Source organism: Dermochelys coriacea, chromosome 2 (assembly GCF_009764565.3).
Source record: "Dermochelys coriacea isolate rDerCor1 chromosome 2, rDerCor1.pri.v4, whole genome shotgun sequence".
NCBI lineage: Eukaryota > Metazoa > Chordata > Testudines > Dermochelyidae > Dermochelys > Dermochelys coriacea.
In genome coordinates this window covers 195,123,995-195,136,165 of record NC_050069.1, presented here as the reverse complement: position 1 = coordinate 195,136,165, position 12,171 = coordinate 195,123,995, and the positions used below count along the sequence as shown (strand labels likewise).

Genomic DNA, 12,171 nt, shown 5'->3' with positions numbered 1-12,171 from the left:
AGGCAGTTTGGTTCAGTGACTAGAGTAGCAGACTAGATATTTTAGGCCTGGGTTCTGTTCCTGGCTCTGCCATTGACTGACTTTGTGAGACGTAGATTCTGTGCTTCAGTGTCTCCATCTGCAAAATGAGGATAACAATGCTTTACTATTTCTGTAAAGTTTATTTACAGGTAAAAAGTGCTATGGAAGTGCTAGTTACTTATTTGTATATGTATTTAATGTTAAATTTCTGTGAATGGGCAGTAACTGCTCTCCACAAAGACTGCTACTTTCTGAGTATTCAGTGTGCAAATTAGCTTCAAAGGGGGCTTTTAACTTCCAAAAGATAAGCAAGATACTTTGAAAGAAATCAGCTCCGTTTACAGAAGAGATTACACGTGTGTAATATTCCTGTTGGACTCAGTCACGTTGATTGTCATACAATTCTGAAGGCTTTTTGTTTAAAAAAAACAAGTGAGCTGGAACCCTATCCTTCACTCCTTGGCTAAAAGTGAAAAGAAAAGGAGTACTTGTGGCACCTTAGAGACTAACCAATTTATTTGAGCATAAGCTTTCCTGTGAGCTGTAGCTCACGACAGCTTATGCTCAAATAAATTGGTTAGTCTCTAAGGTGCCACAAGTACTCCTTTTCTTTTTAGTAATATGGTAATGAGACTTGTCCAAGTGGAATTTGTATCTGAATGTTTGCTGTTGTAGGTTTCTTGGCCATTTGTATGCAGCAGAGGCTCTCATCTCTCTAGACAGAATATCTGATGCCATCACTCACTTGAACCCTGAGAACGTCACTGATGTTTCCCTGGGGATCTCTTCAAACGAACAGGATCAAGGTTAATGAGTCTACACTTGATTAGAATCGGTCGTGCTTTCAGCTGCCTTCCTTCTGTAACTTGCAACATATATAAGTTTGCAACATTTTTTTGTGAGATGGATGGTCTGTTCTTTAGTCCTTTAGTTTTTGGTTTACCTCGTGTATATTTGTAATTTAGTTCAAAATAACTAATGTTATAACATTGCTCATCAGTTTGTCTAAACATCATTTGTTGGAAGTTTGTTATTAAATACGTAATTAGAGTTAATGCTTGGGCTTCTTACCTACTAACACTTCACCCTTTTTTCACCCTCCATGCTCGTTTTCAGAATTTAAATACCATTTACATACACTGTGGGGATATGAGAGGGGAGATGGTTAAATCTGTATCTTAAAACTTCCAACGCTTTTGGGGGGGTGAAGTAGGGAATGTAACGAAAACAGCTACTTTTAGATCCCATCTATACAGTTCAGCCTTCGGTAGCAGTTCTGATTTGAATGGCACATTTGCAGTTTAAACTTTATTGCCCATCATTATACTGCAGATTTAAAAGATGTTTGTAGATGAGCCAAACCCTTACGTGAAAATTGAAAACTTTCTAAATGGTCCATGATTTCTTACAAGCTGATAGATTTTTCTGGTTTACCATAGTCAGTCCATGAAGGGAAAGTCCAGCTTGTATCTGCTGTCATAAAATGATAGGGTTTTCTTTTAAAAGCCTTAAGAAGGCTCACAGGACATTCTGGCTTTTCTTGTCTCTACAGGGTCAGACAAAGGAGAAAATGAGGTGATGGAATCTTGTAAGTAATAGCTCCAGAATCCAGAAGTAATGCAGGCATTTGTCTTGCCACAGTGTGGAATGAAATCAAAAGTTTTTGATTAATTTTGATTAATTTTTCTTTCAGCTGGCAAGCAGACACCCCAGTGTTATCCCAGTTCAGTCACCTCTGCACGAACAATGATGTTGTTTAACCTTGGCAGTGCTTATTGCTTGCGAAGTGAATATGATAAAGCTCGCAAGTGTCTCCACCAGGTGAAAAAACAAACCTCAAGACAGCTTCATTTTTTGTTCCCTTATATAGGAGCCATCTTCGTCGTTATGCTGGAAATATTTATGTTCACACTTTAAAATGAAACTTCAAAATAATTTCAGGAAGGGAAATCTTTTTTAAAGAAAACATCATAGCCTTTCCTCCCCCCTCATCTTTCCCCTTTATCCTTCCTAGGATTCTCAAACGCTCCTTTAGAAACTTGCTCAGTTGAAACTTGCTATATGTTTTCAACCAGAAGATAAGCCTGAAAAATGTTTTCAATAATATTTTAATTACATCTTTACATATTCACCTGATTTCAAAGCCATTTGTCTGCTTAGGTGAATTTCTCTTGGGTGTTTTATCTAAATGAATATTGACACGATGGTCTAGAACTACTTTAAATGAGCTCTTCTGGAAATAAGAGCTGTTCTGGATTAGATCCAATGAAGTTGTTCTCAATTATGTCAACCATCACACCAGTATCCCTTTTAGCTTCATTGTTTTAAAAAACGTTGGGGTGGCTAAAGGGAAGCCAAAGGCATCAAACTCTCTAAAGCAGTCAATTAAGCCTGCAATTTTAGCCTTTCTTCAAATTTGCCTTAAACTGTTGGTGGGTGGGCTTAAAATTAATCTGACACTTAATTGTTCCCAAAACTGGTGATAGTTATTGCCCTTAAAAGCAGAACTTTTGTGGTGTTTTGGTATTCCAAACACTGGACTGCTAAAACTTTATTTTAGTTTACTTTTAAGACTGTAAAGCTGCTCAACTGCCTTGGTGGGAAGTTAGGATGCTTTACAGCTGTTATCTGTCATATCAAAATCTAAACACAAACATCCCATTTCTGTTACCTGAATGCAAGAATTTCACTTGTGGAGTACTTACAAAAAATGTGCAAATACTTGTGCTGAAAGGTTAGGGGTTTCCTGAGGCTGAGGGAATTAATTGTCCTTGGAGTTCAGTTTCCTCCAGTTTTTCTAGCTTTTACTCCCTCTTCCTTTCTTCCCTTGGTGTAGCAACTCTCCTCTCTGTAAAAACTAAAAAGCGTTCTCCACAGAATAACTTAAGCTGTTATAATTTAATCACTGTCCACAACAGGATACTACTCTGAAGTTGAAGAAATTGAAGTTGAAGCTATTCAAAGCTGTTCATTTCCTTCCTCTCAACAGAGCAGATCCATGTCTCTGGGTACTACATGTAACTACCACCATGTGTGAAAGAGAGGGGACACAGAATGACTTCACTGTGCATATTTAAATGGATGGATAGGCTGGGTTCAACACTGAGTGAAACCAACTAGAAAAACAATGGACAGGGACACCATTGGTTTTTATATCTTGCAGAGAGAAATAGGGCAAATTAAATGGTGAAATAGCACTTTTGGTACCAGGTTACCCAAATTACTGTTCAGTCTTTTAACTGTACTGCTTGGACCAGGGCTTTTTATACAGAATCATCTTGTCCCATATTTTTAGTTTTCACAAATATGGTCTGTCCTTTTTCAGGAATGTGTGTATGTCTTTGGGGTTGGGGGGGTATTAAACCAAATATACTTGTACAGATTGAGGTAATATAACTTCAGTGTGCTCACTTCTTAGTGAAGTAATAGCTGTATTTTGGGCTGAACAAACTGTAAGGCTAAGGGGTTTATAGCAAATAAACTTGGAGGCCCCTGAGTCTACTAATTGGTGATTAGTGAGTTAGTGGGAAGCATCTTTGTTGAACTGGAAATATTTAATTGTTCACACTTTGAAATGAAATTCAAAGTAACTTCAGGAAGGGAAATGATTTAAAAAAAAATCATAGCCTCTCCTCCTCCATCATTTTTTATCCTTTGTCTTCCTTCTTGCTAAGCTATGAGGAAAGGAAATAAGGCTTTTGTATGAATAGTTGCAATATATTTGTTTACACATTTCAAAATTGATTAGGAGAAGGGCTATTTTCTTCCAGCGTAAACAAGACTAACACAGACGACAGTGATGCTTGCCCAGATGAAGAGGGAAGGAAGTTGAGGTTGAAGGATGAAGAGGAGGGAAATGAGTCGAATATTTAATAACATTTGCCCTTTCAGAGGCTTGACAGCCCTTGCTGTTTTTCTTTGCATTAATCTCAAATTTTTCTGCTTTGACTGAAAGGAATGACACTGTGCTTGAGCTTTCTGAATATAGGAGCCAGTCAGAGCACAGAGATTAGACCAACTGATCGGAGAGCTGCATATTTACCACACAGTTTTGAGAAATAATTGTACTGTGATCATGAAATCCTTTTATGCTGCCTGTCAGCTGATCAGAGTATGGGGAATCAAATACTATATGTGTATTAAGAAATAAACATCTGTACAAATCATTGGCAACCAATCTGAGCACAGGGAACTAAGTAACTATATAGTATTCCTGCACTCTGATTGGCTGAGACGATGACATTTCACTGCATTCTCAAACTGCTGCAGGTTGGGAATAGAGAGAGAGAGAGAGAGATCCCTAGCTGGTGCACATCTGAATAGGTTCATTAGCTTTATAATGGAGGATCTGATCATGTGACTGTAGGGAGATTTTGAATGAATTGCTCGTCTGGGAAATCATCCCTCCAAGAAAAAACAGACAAAACCTTCGGATTGGCTCAGGAATGACTCCTTTATATTTGTCATGTATGTATGTAAAAAGCAGATGGTGCCTCTGAGTAGAGGTGTGAAATATTCTTACAAGGCAGATCGTCTGTCATTCTCTCTGCATACATGGACCTGATGGCAGGTATTTATATTTCAAAAACAGTACCTTAGTTTGTTTATTGTCCTGTCTTACAACTATCCTGTTAACTGGTATTTTCCTTCTTGTTGAGTTAATAACCTTTTTCTCTCATTTTGGGATAAGGCTGCTTCACTGATCCATCCAAAAGAAATTCCCCCGGAGGCCATTCTACTGGCTGTGTATCTTGAACTACAGAATGGTAAATAATTTTAGCATCTTTTCTGAACAGTTGTAACCACTTTTATGTTGTTTGAAGCTTCTTGTGCTGCTTGTGTTTAATTATTATTCTTGGCCTTACTGCAAACTTTACCAAAGAATCCCCTAACCTTTGAAGCTGAAGCAGTAGAATAAAGCCTTTAGTACCATCCGAAATACATTGTCTATTTAGACTTGGAGTTCAGATGTGTTTACAGCTCAGCAAGTTGTGCAATTAATTGTTCCCCACATTTCATGTCCAAAGTGTGTGTGTGTGCGCGTACGTACGTACACTCACTACTTCTACATGGCGCCATTAGTTGCCATCTCTTTGTTTGTTTTTGTTTCCTTTGTAACTGATAGTCCTTGTGTAAAAATAAGTGTTTCTTAGCTTAAATTACACAGCTGGCTGGCAGTGCCTGCTGTAGTTCAGACTTAAAACTATGTCTAGCATAAACCTGTTCTTACCCACTCAAAAGCATTCATCTTCTGGGCTGAAATTTTCCATGCATTCTCTCTGTACAAAAGCAATTTGTCTTGGAAAGTTTGAGCAAAATCCTATCAGTTAGTGACAAAGGGTCCTGTGGCACCTTATAGACGCAGCATCTGTCGAAGTGGGTATTCACCCACGAAAGTTTATGCTCCAATATGTCTGTTAGTCTATAAGGTGCCACAGAACTCTTAGTCTGGATCCGTAAAAGTGGCAAACACGGCTACCCCTCTGATACTTATCAGTTAGTGAGTTATGGGAGATTGAATGATAAAGTTTATGCACTTTCTTGAACCTTTGTATAAAGCAGGGGTCGGCAACCTATAGCACGTGTGCCAAAGACTGACGCAAGCTGATTTTTAATGGCACGCCGCTGCCTGCGGGGTCCCAGCCACCGGCCCTGCTCAGCCCACTGCCAAACCCAGGCCAGCAGCGGGCTGAGTAGGGCCGGCAGCTGGGACACCAGCAGGCAGCAGCATGCCATTAAAAATCCTGCCCACCCTGGCCTGCTCTTCTCTCTTTTCTTCCCCCCGCGGGGGCAACGTGAAGAAGCTTGGTACTGCTGGCTGTTGCTGCAGGGCAGGCAAGCTCCCCGCCCCCCTCCTCTTCCCCCAGCGTGCTGGGTTCCTGCCCCTCCTCCTCTCCCTCCCTGCCTCTGATCAGCTGATGGCCCTCCCAAGGGATGGGAAGAAGAGGTGGGGATGGGGCCTTGGGGAAGGGGGGTGGAATCAGGGCATATCCTCTCCAGCCCCCTGCTGTGAGCCGCTCTGGGCTGGGGGTGTGGGGCTGCTCCCAGTCCCCTGCCCTGACCCCTGCACTCCCCACATTCCCACTCGCACCAAATGGGAGCTGCCAAGGTAAGCACTCCACACCCAAACCTCCTGCCCCAACCCTGAGCCGCCCTCCCTCATTCTAGCTCCTGGACAGACCCAACCCCCAGCCTGCTCCTTCACCCCTCATCCCTGTGCTCCGTGCACTGCCACCCTCAGCTCAGTGCAGAGAGAGAGGAAGAGAATGGGCTAGAACCAGGGAGAAGGTAGGTACCCACTCTATGTGGGCAGGGCCGGGATCCCAGACCGGCAGCTAGCTGAGCGGAGCCGGCAGCTGGGATCCTGGCTGGCAGGAGCTGGCAGATGCTCAGCCTGCTGCCGGTCTGGAGTTCTGGCTGCCAGCCCCTTGCCAGCTATTGTTCCAGCCGCTGCTCAGCCTGCTGCTGGCCTAGGTGAACGGAACCCCAGGCTGGCAGCGGGCTGAGTGGGCCAGCGGTGTAAGATCAGCATTTTAATTTAACTTTAAATGAAGCTTCTTAAACATTTTGAAAACCTTGTTTACTTTACATACGATAATAGTTTAGTTATATGATGTATAGACTTATAGAGAGAGACTTCTAAAAAACGTTAAAATGTATTACTGGTACACGAAACCTTAAATTAAAGTGAATAAATGAAGACTCAGCACACCACTTCTGAAAGGTTGCCAACCCTGGTATAAAGTATAAAGAAGGCCTAAAAGGTTTGTTGGGTTTTTTAAGGGACACCAACCTGAAACCTATTAAGCTTCCAAAAATGAGTTAAATATGCCATGTACCACACCTACCCCTTAGATGTCCTCAGTTTAGTATTCTCCTTCACTTGCTTGTCCATATGCACATTTGCATCGTGCACTTCAGTCCAGAGTATTTAGTCAGCAGTATCTAGACCTCACACGTATGCCCTGAGAGTCCTCATGCTCCACATCGAGGGCATGTAAGGGCAGAGCGCACTGCACTCTTCCATTCCTCTTAATCACATCTGGCTTGAGACTGAACTCACTGCCTGTGCAACTGCCAGCAACTTCCTCCTGCACAATTAATAATTTTGACAGTTTTTAAAATATTTTTACAGTATATTATCTAACCATAAGTTTTAGCTTAGTTTGACTTATTGTCAAGCCCCAGGATGGTCTCATTTAAGTCTCCTGGGCTTAAGTATTGCCCCACATACAAAGGGCCCATGCCCGTAACCAATGATCATGCAAAATGCCTTTATTGTCCCCTATTTAAACCACAGCCTTCAACAACACTGCAGATAGTGGTGGCACTAAGTGAGGAGTTACCAGCCCTTCATATGCCAAGGGGCACCCACTCCCTCTCCCTAACAGACATTGAATACAAATTCCTCCTCAACATGCCTCAGGCTCCATCTGCCTTTACACTAGACCTATGCTTCAGCTTAGCCTCAAAAGTCACGCTGCCCAAATCTAGCCTGATTCCTGTCCAGAATATTGAATTCATAGGAGCAGTCTTAAGTTCCACCGCATCAGTGGTTTACATCCCACAGGACAGATTCAGCAACCAATTGGCCCTCATCTGTCAGTTGGAACAAAACCCAAATACCATAGCAAGGATCTATCTGATGACTACTAGGACATGTATCCTCTGTCACCTTTGTGACACCACATGCCAGACCTCACCTCTGCTGCTGGTAGAAGCTTACCCAACTTACCAACAATCATCATTAGTAATGCATTTTTGTGTGTCCTCTCTTGTTCTGTCGTCTCTGACACACTGGAAAAATCCAGCAAGCATCTGCAAAGGGATTGATTTCCATTCTCTCTCTCTCTCTTCCCCTCCCCCCCACATCACATACAATGTGACAGATGCTTCACTAAGGGGCTGGGTGGTCATACGATATTGCTCAAAGTGCAAGTCCTCTGGATGGTCTAGGAAGCAAGGATGCCTATCCACCTCAGAGCTTATGCAAAACATCAAGACTTTTCTCAAACTTACCAGAAGACAATTGGTACGGGTAAGGACTGACAATACAATTACCATGTTCTGCAGCAAAAAACAATGCAGAGCCAAGATGCTGTCAGGTTGTGGACCTGATGCATCAAACATTAGATTGTCCTTCAGCAGTATACTTACCAGGCATTTAAAATACATTGGCAGGCACTGAGCAGGCACTTCTTCCAGAATCACTACTGGGAGATAAAGAACTCTGTTCTCGGGTCACCTCCAGATAGACTTGCTTGCCACATGAGGTCACAGGAAATGTTAAATATTTTGTTCTAGGGGAGGCATCAGCCTGGGCTCCCTGGCAAATGCATTCCAGGGTCAGGGACCTTAATATATGCCTACCCTCTGATATTGAGAGTGCTCTGCAAGGGTCAACAGGAAGATTCATACAAGCTGATTGTGATAGCCCTGGCATGGCCATGCCAGTTTCTTTCACAGACCTGCTATACCTGTGAACCTTCCAACCCAAGACCTTACCTCTGCTCCCAGATCTCATATCACAGAAGAAGGGAGAGATCCTACATCCAGAACTGAAATCCTTTTATCTCATAGTGTGGTACTTGGGTGCATGTTGTCAGTAGAATATGCCTGTTGTTCTCCAGTGAGGAATATCCTTATGAACACCAGGAAGAAGTCTACAAGAAAAACCTACCTGCCAAAATGGACAAGGTTTTCCCACGGGTGCTGTAGAAGGCTGATTATTCCTCACAATTCTTCGATGCCTCAGATCTTAGATTCTTTGCTAGAGCTAAAGAACAATAATTTGTCATTGAGTTCAGTCAGGGTTCACTTTCCGCTTATCACCCTCCGGCCCGGAAAAACACAGTATTTTCTCACCTGACTATGATGAAATGTTTAAATGGGTTGATTGACGTATTCCCACCAATTGAGTGCACCATGGGACCCCAATTTTGTAGTTTCATCCTTCATGCGGGGAGGGATAGCTCAGTGGTTTGAGCATTGACCTGTTAAACCCAGGGTTGTGAGTTCAATCCTCGAGGGGGCCATCTGGGGCAAAAATTGGGGATTGTTCCTGCTCTGAGCAGGGGGTTGGACTAGATGACCTCCTGAGGTCCCTTCCAACCCTGATATTCTATGATTCTATGAGCAGACCATTTGAACCATTTGCTACCTATTCCTTTTTACACTTCTGCGAAGATGGCCATCACATCAGCAAGATGGGTAAATGAGATCCAAGTACTTATGGTTGATCCACCCTTTGCAATCTTCTATTCCGATAAGATATCTCAAGGACACGTTCCAAGTTCCTGCCAAAAGTGGTTACTGAGTTCCACTTGCCAGTATTATTTTCAAAGCCTCTTGCCTCAAGAGGCACAAGTAATGCTACATTCCTTAAATGGCAGGAGGGTATTAGCCTTCTACCTGCATAGGACAAAACCGTTCAAATAGCCTTGGAGAATATATGTCTGTTTTGCAAAAAGAATAAAGGGGATCAGCCATATCAACACACAGTCCATCAAACTGGATCTCCCAACTACATCAAGACCTGCTATGAAGTAGCCATAGCAGAGCCATTCGGTTCCTTGGGCTCATTCAACTAGAGCTCAAGCATCAGTAGCTTCACTGAAAAGATGTTATTCACATGCACATTCTACATAGCCTCCATCCACTCAGCTTTGGTGTCCTTATCCTTCAGATTCTACAGTTTAGAAGAAACAGAGGCGCACTGATGCACTGTGCCCTTATATGCCCTTTATGTGGAGCACAGGGAGTCCCAGGGTACTGCTCATGTCCACCAATAGTGCAGTGTGTATATGGACAGCACATTTCAAAGGATTCCAGTTACAGTAAGATGAGTAAATTTCCCCTGTTGCTGTGTGAAGGACCCACACTGGAACAGGAATGACAGCCCTCATTCTGAGCTGCTCTGCATGGGCACAACAAAGCACCCACATGGAGCCCCGCTGAAGCCATCAGGACTCTGGTTGCAAGGGATTCCTAGAGCAGAACCACCTGCAGGACTGGGGCATTAGTAACTGAACAGACAGTGCTGTCGGTGCTCAATTTTTCACCGCTCTAATCTGTTACAATCGTGTTGCATGTAAAAATAGTACATGAAACATATTCAGATAGGAGTGTGACTTAAGCTGATAGTTTTCCTTTAAGATTTTTCTCTTTATATTTTCAAAATAAGAAATATGAAGTCTCATATTCTCTGTTTTTTGTGGATAATTTATATGTTGAGTGAGAGATTTCTTTTCTTTGACATTGAATTCCTAACAAAGACATCTTTTGAGGAAAAACTAGTGCCACCAAAAACTTTTAAATAGTCTGAATAAAAATCAGATCCCTTCAATTAACCAGATTTTGCTTGCCTGGTTTCTTTGACTGCACAGCTACTACGTTAATGAGAGCTCTAGACAAGACCTGACAACGTCTTTTTTTTGTTTTTAAAGCAAACTTTGGGAAACCCTTCTGGATTTACTTACTTCAATTTACAAAGCAGAAGAGCACAATCCCTTTTTCTTTTCCTTTTTCAGGTCTCCTTCTCAAAGTGGGTGTAGATGTTCAGTGCGACTAGAGCTGGTTTTTTACAAACATCACTTCACTTCAGTTCAGAAATTCTCATTACTCTATTTTCCCTCTCTTTTCATGTTACACGACTTGAGAGAAAAATCAAAAACCAATCTTTTCAGAATTCATTAAACAGAAAACAATTTGGGGTCATGCTGGCTTTTTTTAAAGGCCATTTTTCAATGAAAACTTTAGTTTGAAAAATGTGGACCAGCTCTAAGCATGACTGATTTAAGTCAGAATCTTAGCTTTAATATGTTCTGATTTGTATATATATCCTTGATGTCTCACTTGTGTTTCCCTTTATTATGTACTATGTAGTCCGTGGGGATGATTGAGAGAGCAGTGATGGCAAAGGAGTATAATTGTCTAAGAACCCTTGAGTTTTCAGATCTAATAGGATTGTACAAAAGTCCAAGTTGGATGTAGGGGGCAAGGTGACTCTGGGGATTCATAGTATCAAGTACTCTGCCAACTCTAAGGTTTAAAATCAAGTCTCTGTCCTGGAGGTATAACTGTTTTAATAGCTAGGAACAGCAGCTAGAATTGAGCACTATTGTTGCTTCAACTATCTTTTTTGTTTGATGTGCATTTATAGTAGGTGACATCCACTTATCAGTATGTTGATCATTATGAAATAGCATATGCTAGCTGCAGCATAAGATTTACCAGAGTTGCATGGGTGGGACCTACCGTGGGCAGGGGATTGTCTAGGATGCCTTTTCAAGATTTTTCTGTCCCAGGTCCTGACTCTCAAGAGTTTGTCATGGATAGAAGTGAATTTTAACTAGAAACTGTTTTGTAGGTAACACTCAACTGGCACTGCAGATCATCAAAAGAAACCAGCTTCTCCCTTCAGTGAAAACACACACTGATATGCGAAAGAAGCCAATATTTCAGCCAGTCCACACTATCCAGCCCATTCAGATGCCAGCTTTCACCACTGTCCAAAGGAAGTGAAGTCTTGCTATAACCTGACAGGCCCTAAGGAGGAGGGCTTGTGAGTTTGTATATTTTTTTAAAACTGTCTCTCAGCCACCTGAATACCAGGAATATGGGAATGTGCTGGCTTGTGTACATTTTTAATAAAAAAAAAAAAATTTCAATGAAAAAAATCATGTCTGAAGACATTTGTAAAAGGAACAAATTTAGTGAATTTAGAAATTTAGTGTGGAACATTTCCATTTTAATTACTAACAGGCCTGATCACCACCATCTATGCTGTTAATCATTTTAACTCACACTCTTTGCAGTAGTCATTAGTTTTGATTCTGCTTTTTTCATACAGAGCAGTTTGTTTGCAACACAGCTCACTTCTATTAATTTTCAGTACAGCCAATCGGCGCAGCTGCCTCTTTTCGTTAATGGAGAGCCTCTGCCAAAAGCTCTCCACTCTTCATGCTTCTTAGGGACCAGGGACAAACCACCATAATCAGATCTGTACAAAAAGTAAGTCATCTGCCAGCCTATCTTTTTGGATAATCCTGAGACCATTGTGATCATCTAGTCTGGCCTGTGCTAACCAGGATGTAATAGAAACAATACTATTGTAGCTATTGTATTGGAGACACCTTTTTCTCTGCTGTT

At 41.8% G+C, this 12,171-nt stretch overlaps 1 protein-coding gene across 6 annotated transcripts in view; it reads left to right on the top strand.

Moving 5' to 3' along the window:
• The window catches only part of CNOT10 (CCR4-NOT transcription complex subunit 10), a 60,327-nt gene extending 48,621 nt beyond the window's left edge, over positions 1–11,706 (top strand). For all 6 annotated transcript variants that reach the window (XM_043508986.1, XM_038388930.2, XM_038388934.2 and 3 more), the window contains 5 exons: positions 697–827; positions 1,574–1,609; positions 1,715–1,842; positions 4,712–4,787; positions 11,390–11,706. In XM_043508986.1, the coding sequence (XP_043364921.1) occupies positions 697–827; positions 1,574–1,609; positions 1,715–1,842; positions 4,712–4,787; positions 11,390–11,544 (526 nt within the window). In that variant the 3' untranslated portion in view covers positions 11,545–11,706. The remainder of the gene's footprint in view (positions 1–696; positions 828–1,573; positions 1,610–1,714; positions 1,843–4,711; positions 4,788–11,389) is intronic.
• The last annotated feature ends 465 nt before the right edge of the window (positions 11,707–12,171 follow it).